The following is a 17,224-nucleotide window of genomic DNA, read 5'->3' as shown; positions in this document are numbered from 1 at the left end:
GATGATGACCATGAGGATTCAAATAGAGAGCCATGAAAGTGTGTAGACATGAACCGTGGCAATTACTTGCATAAACACACACAGGCATTTACACAATTATCCAGGACAATACACTTTTACCCCTAGCCTTTTTCTGAAAATCAGGTTATAGATATACAGTTATGGATAGTAGCCTGTCAGTGCCCCCCCCCTTAACCAATATGCAATGAAAGGGACCACCATTACATTACAGGCATTTAGCAGACACTCTTATCCAGAGTGTAGTACAATAAAACCCTGACATACTTACATCAGTGGGCAGCCCAGAGAGCAGTTGAGAGTTCGGTGCCTTGCTCAAGGGCACTTCAGCCATTCCTGCTGGTCCAGCGAATCGAACCAGCACCGTAGGACCACTCCTGGCCAGATGTTATTCACAGTAGTGACCTTGATATGTTAGTGATATTGTAGTAGGTGTTACACTGACATGAATGTATCAGATCATGCACAGCAAAGTTTTTGAACATCGTTCACTATTATTGCACACGTGACACACTGGTCGACCTTGTAAATATTTAAGGCTGTATATGTTAAATGCCAGGGCGGCACGGTGGTGTAGTGGTTAGTACTGTCGCCTCACAACAAGAAAGTTCTGGGTTCGAGCCGAGTGGCTGGCAAGGGCCTTTCTGTGTGGAGTTTGCATGTTCTCCCCGTGTCCGCGTGGGTTTCCTCCGGGTGCTCCGGTTTCCCCCACAGTCCAAAGACATGCAGGTTAGGTTAACTGGTGACTCTAAATTGACCGTAGGTGTGAATGTGAGTGTGAATGGTTGTCTGTGTGTATGTGTCGGCTCTGTGATGACCTGGTGACTTGTCCAGGGTGTACCCCGCCTTTCGCCCGTAGTCAGCTGGGATAGGCTCCAGTTTGCCCGCGACCCTGCACAGGATAAGCAGTTATGGATAATGGATGGATGAATGTTAAATGCCCTCTATCGTCTTTTCTAAATGGTTAGCTGGAGATTGTTTTATTGGTGGATTGTTTCTGAACTCAGCACTGACACTGGGAAGTTTAAAAACCACAGCAACACAGCTTCACATGCCATATGCACTACCATGTCTGTATCTTTGCTGAGAAGGATCCACCACCCAAGCAATATCTAATCAACACTTCTTGATCATTGTGAATTCATGTCCTAAATATACTGTATGTAAGCATGTAGTAGCTAGTCCCCTGCTGAAAAAGCCAGCTTTGTCGTCCTATCTACCAGAACAACTAAGGTCTTCTAGCAACAACATACTTGCTGTCCCACACACCAGACTTTTCACCATGGGGGGGCAGATCCTTCAGTGCCCTCAAACTCTGGAATTCTCTTCCTCAATCTATCCGTGACTGTTCTTCTTCCTCTACTTTCAAATCTCAATTGAAGACTTATCACTTCCATGAACACTTCTCTTCCTTTCTTATTGCTTAGTCTTTTTTTTTTCTTATAAACCGACGTTGGGAAAGTGAAAGGCACTATAGAAATGTGACTTATCATTATTATGATTACAACACAAGCTAGGCAGGTCAAACTGGTAGATCATCTTTGCCAGTTGGTAAGTGATGGCAGAAAGGAACCAGTTTCTGACTTACTGTTAAAAATGTTATTTTATTTCAGAAAACAACACGACAGTATGCCAACTAGAAAATCTCAACCATTTATTGATCAGTTTAGTCAAATAATAAGGAAGCAGGAAGTAATTTACATGCTAACATAGACAAACATGTTGACAGTCTTGGTCTGTGTTTTGGTAGCTTGTAGATGGCCAGACCAAGCAGGATTTCTCTCCAAGCTCCAAGCTGGATTTCCCCAAGCTGAATAAAGGAATGTCCACTACAACATCTCAGGAAAATCTGAAAGGTCATTTCATCATTGTCCAACCAATGATGTGGACTGTCAATTAATGTAATTTCATGCAGAAAGTTTGCCCACAACAAATGAACATGTAAGCAAACACATGAGGAAACTTTTTATGTTAATGATATTGATAATTCGGAAGCATAATCTTAGATTTTTTTCAGTTCAATATTAGCTATTATGATGGCACAGTGGTGTAGTGTAGGGTGTCGCCTCACAGCAAGAATGTTCTGGGTTCGAGCCCAGTGGTTGACAAGGGCCTTTCTGTGCGGAGTTTGCATGTTCTCCTCGTGTCTGTGTGGGTTTCCTCTGGGTGCTCTGGTTTCCTCCCACAGTTCAAAGACATGCAGCTGCATGACGTGCATGAGGTTTTTTTTGTTTCTGGTCATTTTCCTTGCATGCTACTACTAGTATGCATGAGTAGTTCCATGCACCCTAGATTGTCATCCCAGTAAAGTCACAGGGTATACCCTGGTGACTCTAAATTGACTGTAGGTGTGAATGTGAGTGTGAATGGTTGTCTGTGTCTATGTGTCAGCCCTGTGATGACCTGGTGACTTGTCCAGGGTGTACCCCGCCTTTCGCCCGTAGTCAGCTGGGATAGGCTCCAGCTTGCCTGCGACCCTGTAGAACAGGATAAAGCGGCTAGAGATAATGAGATGAGATGAGATTTATTGATCAGTTTAGTCAAATAATAAGGAAGCAGGAAGTAATTTACATGCTAACATAGACAAACATGTTGACAGTCTTGGTCTGTGTTTTGGTAGCTTGTAGATGGCCAGACCAAGCAGGATTTCTCTCCAAGCTCCAAGCTGGATTTCCCCAAGCTGAATAAAGGAATGTCCACTACAACATCTCAGGAAAATCTGAAAGGTCATTTCATCATTGTCCAACCAATGGTGTGGACTGTCAATTAATGTAATTTCATGCAGAAAGTTTGCCCACAACAAATGAACATGTAAGCAAACACATGAGGAAACTTTTTATGTTAATGATATTGATAATTCAGAAGCATAATCTTAGATTTTTTTCAGTTCAATATTAGCTATTATGATGGCACAGTGGTGTAGTGTAGGGTGTCGCCTCACAGCAAGAATGTTCTGGGTTCGAGCCCAGTGGTTGACAAGGGCCTTTCTGTGTGGAGTTTGCATGTTCTCCTCGTGTCTGTGTGGGTTTCCTCTGGGTGCTCTGGTTTCCTCCCACAGTTCAAAGACATGCAGCTGCATGACGTGCATGAGGTTTTTTTTGTTTCTGGTCATTTTCCTTGCATGCTACTACTAGTATGCATGAGCAGTTCCATGCACCCTAGATTGTCATCCCAGTAAAGTCACAGGGTATACCCTGGTGACTCTAAATTGACTGTAGGTGTGAATGTGTGTGTGAATGGTTGTCTGTGTCTATGTGTCAGCCCTGTGATGACCTGGTGACTTGTCCAGGGTGTACCCCGCCTTTCGCCCGTAGTCAGCTGGGATAGGCTCCAGCTTGCCTGCAACCTTGTACAGTATAAGCGGCTACAGATAATGGATGGATGGATAAAAACATGTATTCCCTTCTAGCGGGTTTCATTCATTTGGTTTGATAGCATGCAATATTGTTAGCATATTGCTGATTCTACGTGCATTACGTCACTCTACCCAATGGAGAATGAGCGTTGAATATGGTTTAAAATATTGCATGGTTGTCAAGACAACATGATGTCAGACATCGGAGATGTAAAACTTCCACGCTAGCAAGAGACTGTCACAATTTGTAAACAAACATGGCCACCAGGTTTGCGTCGTTAAATATGAAAGATTTTGAGAGACTTTTGAAAGAGAAAGACGTGTTCAACACCCAAAAGGAGTGTGTATATATAATTATAAAATATAGATAAATAAATAAATAAAATTGGCTGGCTTCTTTTCGTCGTATATCAGATATATTCCATTCAGCTAGCATGATATTGAACATGTCGAATATCATGCTAGCTGAATGGAATATATCTAATATACCACTCAACGCCATCCATCCATTATCTGTAGCAACTTATCCTGTTCTACAGGGTCGCAGGCAAGCTGGAACCTATCCCAAATGACAATGGGCGAGAGGTGGGGTACACCCTGGACAAGTCGCCAGGTTATCGCAGGGCTAATACAGAGAGACAAACAACCATTCACACTCACATTCACACCTACGGTCAATTTAGAGTCACCAGTTAACCTAACCTGCATGTCTTTGGACTGTGGGGGAAACCAGAGCACCCGGAGGAAACCCACGCGGACACGGGGAGAACATGCAAACTCCACACAGAAAGGCCCTCATCAGCTGCTGGGCTTGAACCCAGGACCTTCTTGCTGTGAAGCGACAGTGCTAACCACTGTGCCACCATGCCACCGGAATCTAACCAGATGTGTAAATTAGCATAACAGTGTAGTGCATGAGTTTTTTTTGTTTTTGTTTTTTGTCATTTTCCTTGCATGCTACTACTAGTATGTATGAGTAGTTCCATGCACCCTAGATTGTCATCCCAGTAAAGTCACAGGGTATACCCTGGCCAGCTCAATGTAAAAGGTGATACATGGAGCTAGGTTTCTGCTGACTGGTGGATGAAGAATTAGGCAGAAATGAGTCCATCTATCCATTATCTGTAGCCGCTTATCCTGTTCTACAGGGTCGCAGGCAAGCTGGAGCCTATCCTAGCTGACTACGGGCGAGAGGCGGGTTACACCCTGGACAAGCCGCCAGGTTATCACAGGGCTGATACAAAGAGACAAACAACGATTCACACTCACATTCACACCTACGGTCAATTTAGAGCCACCAATTAGCCTAACCTGCATGTCTTTGGACTGTGGGGGAAACCGGAGCACCCAGACACGTAGAGAACATGCAAACTCGGCACAGAAAGACCCTCGCTTTCTGCGTGGAGTTTCTTCCACACAGAAAGCACAGTGTAGTGGTTAGCATGATCGCCTCACAGCAAGAAGGTTCCAGGTTCGAACCCAGCGGCCGGCGAGGGCTTTTCTGTGTGGAGTTTGCATGTGCTCCGGTTTCCCCCAGAATCCAAAGACATGCAGTTAGGTTGATCTTGGGCTGAGGTGCCCTTGAGCAAGGTACCTAACCCCTGACTGCTCCCTGGGCGCTGTAGTGTTCACTGCTTCAGATGGGTTAAATGCAGAGGATGAATTTCACTGTGCTTGAAGTGTGCATGTGACAAACAAGGGTTGTTTTACAATCAGGGTACAAAGTTTGTGTCACAGGGGTCCAAAATTCAAACTGGTTCTTGTAGCAGTTTTTAAGTGAAGGACAAGTTAAAGAACAGATTTCAGGTAATTTTTTGACATGTGTATGGTAGTTTTGTGTAATCTGCTATAAGATAAAGAAGATTAAGTGGAGCTTTAAGCAGGGCTGGGAGAAACAAATGAAGTGATTCTCGGAGAGGACTTTTTTTTTGACAATTCAGAATCCACTACTTCCATAGTGCTTTTAAATATAAGGCTGTAAGCTTTGTGTTAGTTGTCTCTAATATTTATGTCCCAATATCTTGACCACATTTTAGGATGAAAATAATCATTTTAGATCTATGTTATTTTATATTGAAAAATTAGCTGTCTCGGAGAGGACATTTTTTTGACACAATTACATACTAATTTGATCAAAATAGTCTGAAAACTTCCTGGCATTCAACATTAAAACTTAACTATGTTTCCAATGATATGGAACCAAATATTTGTTTTATGGTATAAAGAATGATTTAAGTGCATCCCTTTTGGAGCTACCTGTGGTCAACAAAGCACTTTTTCTAAATGACACGAGTAATTTTGCTAAATATGACATATATTGCCATACATTCACCAAAAATAACGTCATCACCAATTTTTTTTTTTTGCATGGTAAATAGAGCTATCACAGGGCTACAATAAACAACCAAGTTTATTTAGTCAAGCCTTTTGATATTGAAGATAATAAGTGTTAAACGGGGCGGCACGGTGGTGTAGTGGTTAGCGCTGTCGCCTCACAGCAAGAAGGTCCGGGTTCGAGCCCAGCGGCCGGCGAGGGCCTTTCTGTGCGGAGTTTGCATGTTGTCCCCGTGTCCGCGTGGGTTTCCTCCGGGTGCTCCGGTTTCCCCAACAGTCCAAAGACATGCAGGTTAGGTTAACTGGAGACTCTAAATTGACCGTAGGTGTGAATGTGAGTCTGAATGGTTGTGTGTCTACTGTATGTGTCAGCCCTGTGATGACCTGGCGACTTGTCCAGGGTGTACCCCGCCTTTCAGCTGTAGGACAGGATAAAGTCCCGCTGGCTGCCGGGCTCGAACCCAAGACCTTCTTGCTTGCTGTGAAGCGACAGTACACCGTGGTTAGCCCTGCAGAAATGAAAAAAAAAAGTTTTATTCTAGGGATGCAGACCTCTACAGAGAAATGTAGTTAGTTGAGCCCTGTGGTGAATTAGACAAGGAAATATTTTTGGTAGGCTCATGAAATCACTCTTAATGACTGGAGAGAGCAGTTGCGCTGCATTGTGAGCCATCTTTAGCTTATTACCACACCGGTTCCTCTGCTCTGGCTCGGGCTCTGTCTCTCCTCCCTGTTTCTCACGTCTATAGGCTTCTTAGTGCACAACTCAGACAGACCAGCAGCCATTCGAGCGAGAGTCAGGAAGCAGTGAGAGAGAGAAAGCTCAACCGTCGGCAAAACTTCACAGCGGCATTTGCGTCATTATCCTGCGTCAAACAAACAAACAAACAGCTTTAATGTGTTCACGTGCGTTCGGTCTGAGAGTTCGAGCTGTGTTTTGACGGGTGTCGGTCGGACGAGACTTACGGTAATTCAAGAGGAACTCACAATCTGCCGGGTATTACCATCACCTTCTAGTTCCTTGTGCGACTTTTTTTTTTTTTAAGGTTTTTACAAAGTGTCTAAAGACGAACTTTATGAACGGAGCATCTTTAATACACCCATATTAGCCTGTTATCGACTCGGCTGATGTTAGAGTTCCTAAACCGAAATGGAAATTCCACTGACAGGTGCGTGTGTCAGCTTCACTCTGTTCCACTGCTCAGCTCAGGACACACAGAACAACTGCATGTGCTTGATTTGAACCTCTGTACACATGTTTATGCTTCATTACTTTTCACTCATGCATATTCTTATGGGTTGTTTTACAATCAGGGGACGCAAGCTAAAAATCACATTTAACACTTATTATCTTCAATAGCAAAAGGCTTGACTAAATAAACTTGGTTGTTAATTGTAGCCCTGTGATAGCTCTATTTACCATGCAAAAAAAAAATTGGTGATGACGTTATTTTTGGTGAATGTATGGCAATACACTACCGTTCAAAAGTTTGGGGTCACCCAGACAATTTTGTGTCTCATCTCATCTCATTATCTCTAGCCGCTTTATCTTGTCCTACAGGGTTGCAGGCAAGCTGCCAGGTCATCGCAGGGCTGACACATAGACACAGACAACCATTCACACTCACATTCACACCTACGGTCAATTTAGAGTCACCAGTTAACCTAACCTGCATGTCTTTGGACTGTGGGGGAAACCGGAGCACCCGGAGGAAACCCACGCGGACACGGGGAGAACATGCAAACTCCGCACAGAAAGGCCCTCGCCGGTCACGGGGCTCGAACCCGGACCTTCTTGCTGTGAGGCGACAGCGCTAACCACTACACCACCGTGCCGCCCCCCACCATAAGTTGTAAAATGAATAGAAAAAATATAGTCAAGACATTTTTCTGTCCATTTTGAGCATTTAATCGACCCCACAAATGTGATGCTTCAGAAACTCAATCTGCTCAAAGGAAGGTCAGTTTTATAGCTTCTCTAAAGAGCTCAACTGTTTTCAGCTGTGCTAACATGATTGTACAAGGGTTTTCTAATCATCCATTAGCCTTCTGAGGCAATGAGCAAACACATTGTACCATTAGAACACTGGAGTGAGAGTTGCTGGAAATGGGCCTCTATACACCTATGGAGATATTGCACCAAAAACCAGACGTTTGCAGCTAGAATAGTCATTTACCACATTAGCAATGTATAGAGTGGATTTCTGATTAGTTTAAAGTGATCTTCATTGAAAAGAACAGTGCTTTTCTTTCAAAAATAAGGACATTTCAAAGTGACCCCAAACTTTTGAATGGTAGTGTATATGTCATATTTAGCAAAATTGCTCGTGTCATTTAGAAAAAGTGCTTTTTTGACCACAGGTAGCTCCAAAAGGGATGCACTTAAATCATTCTTTATACCATAAAACAAATATTTGGTTCCATATCATTGGAAACATAGTTAAGTTTTAATGTTGAATGCCAGGAAGTTTTCAGACTATTTTGATCAAATTAGTATGTAATTGTGTAAAAAAAAAAAGTCCTCTCCGAGACAGCTAATTTTTCAATATAAAATAACATAGATCTAAAATGATTATTTTCATCCTAAAATGTGGTCAAGATATTGGGACATAAATATTAGAGACAACTAACACAAAGCTTACAGCCTTATATTTAAAAGCACTATGGAAGTAGTGGATTCTGAATTGTCAAAAAAAAAAAATTTCCTCTCCGAGAATCACTTCATTTGTTTCTCCCAGCCCTGCTTAAAGCTCCACTTAATCTTCTTTATCTTATAGCAGATTACACAAAACTACCGTACACATGTCAAAAAATTACCTGAAATCTGTTCTTTAACTTGTCCTTCACTTAAAAACTGCTACAAGAACCAGTTTGAATCAATTTGAATTTTGGACCCCTGTGACACAAACTTTGTACCCTGATTGTAAAACAACCCTTAAATGAATGCAAAAATTGCTCCTATCAGTCTGCAAATAATTTTTAAGATTGAGAGTCATTGATATTAAAACAGTACATTGCTGCATTTTAGACTTGTCTGTATGAGAGTAAAACTAAACTAATTTTTTAACTCTTATTCTACAGTCTTCCTAGGCTCAGGGTAAGAGTGACTCAATGATGATCCTAAACAATACATGTGAAAACGTCACGGCGATCCAAGTCCAAAAGAACCCTGGGAACCTAGTGGTCAGTGCCATCATGTTTGTTGCTGGTGTTGTGGGTAATCTGATGGCTCTGGCCATTCTTGGGGTCCACCAAAAAGAACGACGGACCAAATCGTCGGTCTTCTGCATCCTAGTAACAGGACTCGCTGTGACGGATCTGGCAGGGACGTGCTTGCTCAGTCCACCGGTGTTCGTGTGCTATGCTCATGCTACATCCCTGGTGGGCTTAACTAGTGACATGAAACTCTGTGGGTCCTTTGCCTTTGCCCTAACCTTCTTTGGCTTGGCTTCCATGCTGATCCTGTGTGCCATGGCAGTGGAGCGCTGCCTGGCCATCAGCCACCCATATTTTTACTCCAAGCACATCCGGCGCCACTTCGCCAAGGTAGCGCTCGTCCTCATCTACCTTTTTACAGGTTTCTTCTGCCTGCTGCCCATCTTCGGCATTGGCCGCTACAAGCAGTACTGCCCTGGCACATGGTGCTTTATCAAAATGGAGGCTGGGGATGAGGATAAAGAAGAGGAGAGGCGCACACTCGCCTTCTCCCTCTCTTATTCTCTGTTAATGGCCTTGCTCATTGCTGTTGTCTTTGTTTGCAATGGCTCAGTCATCATCAGTCTATGCCGCATGCACCGCAGCCAGATCACACGGCGAGGTTCTGTGGTCTCAGCAGGGCGCAAGAAAAGGCTGAGCACCTGGTTTGGCCAGGGTGAGGAAGAGATGGACCATCTGGTGCTGCTGGCCTCCATGACTGTCATCTTCGTCATTTGCTCCTTGCCTCTCACTGTGAGTACATGAACTGGTCATATCACATTGCTACATTGCAGATAGGTTAAGTGGATTAAAAGCAATGGGACATGCAGCTGAATGGTGATACATAGTTATGTGTGCTCTATACAATGTGGACAGTATTATAGATGTATAGCTTGTAGACAAAAAAAAAATCTGATACCCCTTTTCCACCAAATCAGTTCCAGGGCTGGTTCGGGGCCAGTGCTGGTGCTGGTTCACAACTCGTTCAACTTACAAGCCAGCTGAGAACCAGTTTGCTTTTCCATAGCTCGCGGTGCTAAGGGAAGCCACGTCATTACGTCGCTGTACGTTATATGTCAGTTACATCGCTACGTTTGCATAAACCTTGGCACGAATATCGAAGCAAAAACAACACGGAAGAAGCAGCAGCAGCAACAACAATAATAATAATGGATGACTTTGCGTTTATACAGCTGCTGCTTCTCGTCACTTAAAAATGGCGATCTTTCGCGGTCTTGTTATTGGTCTTAACAACTCCGCCCCCCGCTAATGTAAGCGGTTCTGTCCTCTGGCCCAGCAGAGAGTTGGTGCTAGCCTGGAACCGTTTTTTCTGGCCCCAGAGCCAGTTCTTTGTTCAGTGGAAACAGAAAACCCAGTTCCAAACTAAGCACTGGCCCCGAACCAGCCCTGGAACTGCTTTGGTGGAAAAGGGGCATGAGATGTTCTTTTCGGCGCAGAACTAACTGTTTTCTATTTCCCGGTCTCTGTCTCAAGACATCACCGTTCGTAATGAAGCTGAACAACTAGCCAGTTCTATCAGCTCATTATCTCTCTAGCCGCTTTATCCTGTTCTACAGGGTCGCAGGCAAGCTGGAGCCTATCCCAGCTGACTACGGGCGAAAGGCGAGGTACACCCTGGACAAGACGCCAGGTCATCACAGGGCTGACACATAGACAACCATTCACACTCACATTCACACCAACGGTCAATTTAGAGTCACCAGTTAACCTAACCTGCATGTCTTTGGACTGTGGGGGAAACCGGAGCACCCGGAGGAAACCCACGCAGACACGGGGAGAACATGCAAACTCCGCACAGAAAGGCCCTCGCCGGCCACGGGCTCGAACCCAGACCTTCTTGCTGTAAGGCGACAGCGCTAACCACTACACCACCGTGCCACCCCAGTTCTATCAGCTGTAAAAGATTTTCTTGTGCTTTGGTGACAGTAAATTGCTACCAGTTGTGAGCTGTGTAGTCTGTCAGTGTTCACATGTGCTAAAGCACTCTTAAAAGTGCATATCTTTCCTGGATATGACAGCATGCCGAAATGACCAAATACACCCAGGATTCGTCAGGAACATACACAGAGTTCAAGTCTTTCCTGTGTTTATCTGCAGTACATTAACAATAGGTGTGACCACAGTCTGCTGAGATATTGCGTAATTGATCCTAAAGTATTTGTATAGTAGGTCTTACCACCTGCTGTTTTGTCAGCTCTGTTTTAGCGGAAAGGTTTAATACGTGTTTGACAAGCCTGGAAGCATGTGTTAGACAAATTTGACTTCCATATGATGGTCTCTGTGTTGGCATGTATTGAACTCTTGTATATCATCGCCATCATCAAGTTCCTTCCATGTGTATCATTCAGCTATGATTTTTGTCAAGAAAGGAACAGACTTTTGCATTATATTAGTTATATATTTTACAAGGAAATTGTTTTCTTGTTGATTTCTTTTTTGTATCCCAGTGTTCACTTTTATTTCACCATTGGTGAATATAAGATACTGGAAGGAAGGTGCTACACATAGACGAAGAGATGGCAATGCTGAAAGTTGTTAAGGATAAACACCGGAAATATTATTTTCTACATTTGACTGGCAGTGAAGCTCTTCGACAGTGCTTGGACAATTTATGTATTTTGTATTTATGCTAATAATTACTGACTGTAGAGCATCTTTTGGTGATCACGCCCTTGAACCTAAATGACCACCAAGGGCGGGATAATATTTTGGGTGGGTGACCATCTCAGTACAGCGGTGGCACTGACATAGTAGTTGTAATAATATGAAATCCAAAGCTCTTTCTCTCTCTTTGCCTGTATTTCATGTATTGACTCTTTATCAATGTATTCCAGGTAACTAATACTCTTATATAATACTTTGCACTAAACACAGCACAACATCGATATGGGTAAAGCAATACCACCACCAATAGTTGGGATGTCTTTTTGTTCTGGGGAAACATTATAGTTTGAGTATTATTATCTCGTAAGCAAATAGCTGCCCCATTGTAGTCCCTTTAGCAACCCCAAACACGCACAAAGCCACTCCTTCTTGAATTCATTATTACTACTACACAGTGTGACCTGGGAAACTGTTACTCTCTCGTACATTTATGCATGTCATATGGACTGGCGAACATCAGCAGATGACTGAAAAAATTTACTGGATTAACTGTCAGTCACTATACTATGCTATATTTAGTGCACATACTATGCTATTTAGTTTAGTGGACTCTAAGACTGGAACCTGAGCTAGAGATGACTAGCAAGTTGAGAGTCAAGGACTGAAGAAATGCAATAATAATAAAATAAGATGCCCAGAAGTGAAACGTGATGCCCTGCTGAACAAATGGCCACATACACTACCGTTCAAAAGTTTGGGGTCACCCAGACAATTTTGTGTTTTCCATGAAAAGTCCCACTTTTATTTACCACCATAAGTTGTAAAATGAATAGAAAATATAGTCAAGACATTTTTCTGGCCATTTTGAGCATTTAATCGACCCCACAAATGTGATGCTCCAGAAACTCAATCTGCTCAAAGGAAGGTCAGTTTTATAGCTTCTCTAAAGAGCTCAACTGTTTTCAGCTGTGCTAACATGATTGTACAAGGGTTTTCTAATCATCCATTAGCCTTCTGAGGCAATGAGCAAACACATTGTACCATTAGAGCACTGGAGTGAGAGTTGCTGGAAATGGGCCTCTATACACCTATGCAGATATTGCACCAAAAACCACACATTTGCAGCTAGAATAGTCATTTACCACATTAGCAATGTATAGAGTGGATTTCTGATTAGTTTAAAGTGATCTTCATTGAAAAGAACAGTGCTTTTCTTTCAAAAATAAGGACATTTCAAAGTGACCCCAAACTTTTGAACGGTAGTGTATATAATATAAATACAGAGGTGATTATAGGAAATCATGCACGCCGATCGGTCGAGAGATTTGGATTATTTCTCGATAATCACCTCAAGTGACTCAGCAAAATGGTGGCCAATCTCTTTGTCACCATCAGTGAGGAGGAACTACAAACGATGAAAGAAAATGCTATTTCTAAAAGCGCTAAAGACGCTATGAAGTTTGGTCTAAAACTGTTCAAAGGTGAGGTAGAATTGTGATTTATTTTATCCCTTTCAAAACAAAGTATCTTATGCTTCTCGGCACAGATAAGTGACATAACCTTGTGCGTGCCTTTATTACATTTGTATGCTGCTTTTAAACTTTGAAATAATTTTTTTTCTCTCGCTTATTTTTTAATTGAACAAAGTGCTCTCATTTTCTTATTTTGAACTATCACAACAGAATTCCTCCTTCCCCCGCTGCCCTTTTTTCCACCAGCCAGCCGGGCAGCCACATTTAAATCAACACATAGTTCGTACTTAATAGGTTTTTTAAGGTCCGTTATCAGATTTGTCCATATTGAGATTGTGTCTGGAGTTGCATTATTAATCCTCGCTGATGACCGTTCCATGTGGGCAATGTCCAAAAAGCTCCAAAGCCAATGAGTACAAAATAAATTATTATATTTTTAAATAGAATTTTTTAAAAACAATCACCTGTGTATTTATACTAAAACAATTATCAGTGAACATCAGTGAATAATAACCTCAAATTCATCTTGTTAATTATTTACCGATATTCACTTTGCCTTCGGTGAATAATATATATATATATATATATATATATTTTCTCTGTGTGTGTGTGTGTGTGTGTGTGTGTGTGTGTGTGAGATATATACTGGCAAATACACTGTTTTGGAATGAAGCATTCATGCATACATGAAAGATCTATTAAAAGAATGACTCAAACAGACAGAGGATAAGGATAACTTGGAAACATGCTGTGGCAGGATAAATCCTTCCATGGAATGTACCACCAACAAACATAGCAGTAGACGTGGGAATATTCTACCAGTGCCTGGAAAACATGGAATTTAGAATAGCATCAGTCACTAATAGCCATACAAGAACAATGACTGAGCAGTAAATTAATTGAAAGAGAGGTGTACCAGCTCAAATTGTCAGAGGTAGACAAAGTACCCAACTTCATCACTTAAGTCAAAGTACAGATCCCACTGGTCAAATGTTACTCCGATACAAGTGAAAGTTGTCCAGTCAAGTTTTTACTTAAGTTAAAGTACTTGCTTTTAAAAATACTTAAGTATTAAAAGCAAATTTTCTGTCAATGCATTGTTGTATTATTGCCACAACGCTTACAAAACCTAATGCCTCTGAAGCAACCGACTGGATTCACTGACTCACTTGTAATATAAACGCCTGGTAGAACATTACAAAATAAAACACAACTGAACTGAAAAAGACCCATTGTCATTTTCATTTTTTTTTTTTAATTGTAACACTCCTCCCCACCCCCACAAAGCAGCATGGTAGTGTTCTGACCCAGCCCTGGCAGTGTGCACATGTGTATGTTAATCATTAAGACAGTGGAATAGCTGTAAATGCAGCTTGCTCAAGAAATAAAAATGACGATCCAGCCTGAGTAAAACCCAGGTCCACACCTCGAGCTTAATAACTGCCCAACAGCAACACTGCTTTAAGCAAGACAAAAAAAATTCAAGACCATCATCTGACATCAAAACAAAAAATTCCAACATTTTGTTGTAACCGACTAGTACAATACTGTCCATCTCACAGGTCTCTTGTGTGTGTGCGTGCGTGCGTGCGTGCGTAAGTGTATGTATTCATGCACATATGAATCTACCTATGGAATAATGGTGGTTTAACATTAAGCTAGCTAGTCAGTGAAGCTCCACCTGACATGCTAGCAAACTCTTTTCAAACTCGAAATCATATTGGGTAGCCAACGCTACTAGAAAAGAAAGATTCCTACATTTTGTTTATTTGACAAGATTATGTTAAAACATATTTCTGAACTTCAGATAAGTTGTCGTTATTCATGTTAGCGTAACTCTGTTTTTACACGCTAACTAACAGTGTCCAAGTTAACTAGCTATGTGTAAATGTTAGCCGTGGACGAGGCGATGGCAACTTGGCGGGCAAATCCACAGAAAGTCATTTGACTAACCAGACTGCATAGTTATTGCAACATTATCGCTAGCTCTAAAAGCACAGACAACTTCTTTGCAAGCTTTCTCTTGGAATAAAATGTTTTACATACCTCAATATGCTTCTGCAGGTCGGACGGCGAGTTTTTGTAGGCCGTGATGTGGTTCGTTTTAGGCAAACATTTAAAACTAAATGAATCTTTATTCCTTTCAGAAAACTGAAAATGGGTTCTAGGTATGGCCATGAGTGCGTGCATTCCCCAGAAGAACCGCCTCCTTCCATTCTGCCATCAACTGATTGTGTTAAATAATGCTGTGGAAAAATCACTGAACTTGATTTTATACAGTCTATGGACGTGACGTGACCCTAGTGATTACTGATCGGCTGTCTCAGTGTCACCTGTGAAAAAAACATCATGTTTTAGAAAAGAAAAGAAAAAAACATCCACTTTCAAAGCTGCTTCATAGTAACAAGTAACGAGGACCTTGATAGAAATGTCGTGGAGTGAAAAGTACGATATTTGTTTTTCAAATGTAATGAAGTTAAAGTCATAAGTTTCCAAAAACAAAAAACCCTCAAGTAAAGTACAGATACTCAAAAAGTGTACTTAAGTACAGTACTCAAGTAAATGTACTTCGTTACTGTCCACCCCTGCAAATTGTGCAAAGAGTTCAGTACATACAGTTAGGTCCATATACTGTATATTTGGACACTGACACAAATTTTGTTTTTTTACCTGTTGACTGGGGTAGCACGGTGGTGTAGTGGTTAGCGCTGTCGCCTCACAGCAAGAAGGTCCAGGTTCGAGCCCCGTGGCCGGCGAGGGCCTGTCTGTGTGGAGTTTGCATGTTCTCCCCGTGTCCGCGTGGGTTTCCTCCGGGTGCTCCGGTTTCCCCCACAGTCCAAAGACATGCAGGTTAGGTTAACTGGTGACTCTAAATTGACCGTAGGTGTGAATGTGAGTGTGAATGGTTGTCTGTGTCTATGTTTCAGCCCTGTGATGACCTGGCGACTTGTCCAGGGTGTACCCCGCCTTTTGCCCGTAGTCAGCTGGGATAGGCTCCAGCTTGCCTGCGACGCTGTAGAACAGGATAAAGCGGCTAGAGATAATGAGATGAGATGAGACCTGTTTACTGAAACATATTCAAGTTATAGTTATATAATGGACATGGACATAAAGTCCAGACTTTCAGCTTTCATTTGAGGGTATCCACATTAAAATTGGAGGAAGAGTTTAGGAGTTTCAGCTCCTTAACATGTGCCACCCTGTTTTTAAAGGGACCAAAAGTAATGGGACAATTGACTCAAAGGCTATTTCATGGGCAGTTGTGGGCAATTCCTTCGTTATGTCATTCTCAATTAAGCAGATAAAAGGCCTGGAGTTGATTTGAGGTGTGTTGCTTGCATTTGGAAGATTTTGCTGTGAAGAAAACATGCGGTCAAAGGAGCTCTCTATGCAGGTGAAACAAGCCATCCTTAAGCTGCAAAAACAGAAAAAACCCATCCGAGAAATTGCTACAATATTAGGAGTGGCAAAATCTACAGTTTGGTACATCCTGAGAAAGAAAGAAAGCACTGGTGAACTCATCAATGCAAAAAGACCTGGACGCCCACAGAGGACAACAGTAGTGGATGATCGCAGAATAATTTCCATGGTGAAGAGAAACGCCTTCACAACAGCCAACCAAGTGAACAACACTCTCCAAGAGGTAGGCGTATCAATATCCAAATCTACCATAAAGAGAAGACTGCATGAAAGTAAATACAGAGGGTTCACTGCACAGTGCAAACCACTCATAAGCCTCAAGAATAAAAAGGCTAGATTGGACTTTGCTAAAAAACATCTAAAAAAGCCAGCACAGTTCTGGAAGAACATTCTTTGGACAGATGAAACCAAGATCAACCTCTACCAGAATGATGGAAAGAAAAAAGCATGGCAAAGGTGTGGTACAGCTCATGATCCAAAGCATACCACATCATCTGTAAAACACGGCGGAGACAGTGTGATGGCTTGGGCATGCATGGCTGCCAGTGGCACTGGGTCACTAGTGTTTATTGATGATGTGACACAGGACAGAAGCAGCCGGATGAATTCTGAGGTATTCAGAGACGTACTGTGTGCTCAAATCCAGCCAAATGCAGCCAAACTGATTGGTCGGCGTTTCATAATACAGATGGACAATGACCCAAAACATAAAGCCAAAGCAACCCAGGAGTTTATTAAAGCAAAGAAGTGGAATATTCTTGAATGGCCAAGTCAGTCACCTGATCTCAACCCAATTGAGCATGCA

The 17,224-nt window shown here is 42.3% G+C and overlaps 1 protein-coding gene across 1 annotated transcript in view; it reads left to right on the top strand.

The window, feature by feature from the left end:
• The first annotated feature begins 6,477 nt into the window (after positions 1-6,477).
• The window catches only part of ptgir (prostaglandin I2 receptor), a 63,206-nt gene continuing 52,459 nt past the window's right edge, over positions 6,478-17,224 (top strand). The window contains exons 1-2 of the mRNA XM_060944201.1: positions 6,478-6,876; positions 8,789-9,655. Coding sequence (XP_060800184.1) covers positions 8,819-9,655 — 837 coding nt within the window. The 5' untranslated portion in view covers positions 6,478-6,876; positions 8,789-8,818. The remainder of the gene's footprint in view (positions 6,877-8,788; positions 9,656-17,224) is intronic.

This window comes from Neoarius graeffei, chromosome 17, assembly GCF_027579695.1.
Source record: "Neoarius graeffei isolate fNeoGra1 chromosome 17, fNeoGra1.pri, whole genome shotgun sequence".
In the NCBI taxonomy this organism is placed as follows: domain Eukaryota; kingdom Metazoa; phylum Chordata; class Actinopteri; order Siluriformes; family Ariidae; genus Neoarius; species Neoarius graeffei.
The sequence above is the reverse complement of the archived record's forward strand: the minus strand, read 5'-3'. Positions and strand labels throughout refer to the sequence as shown.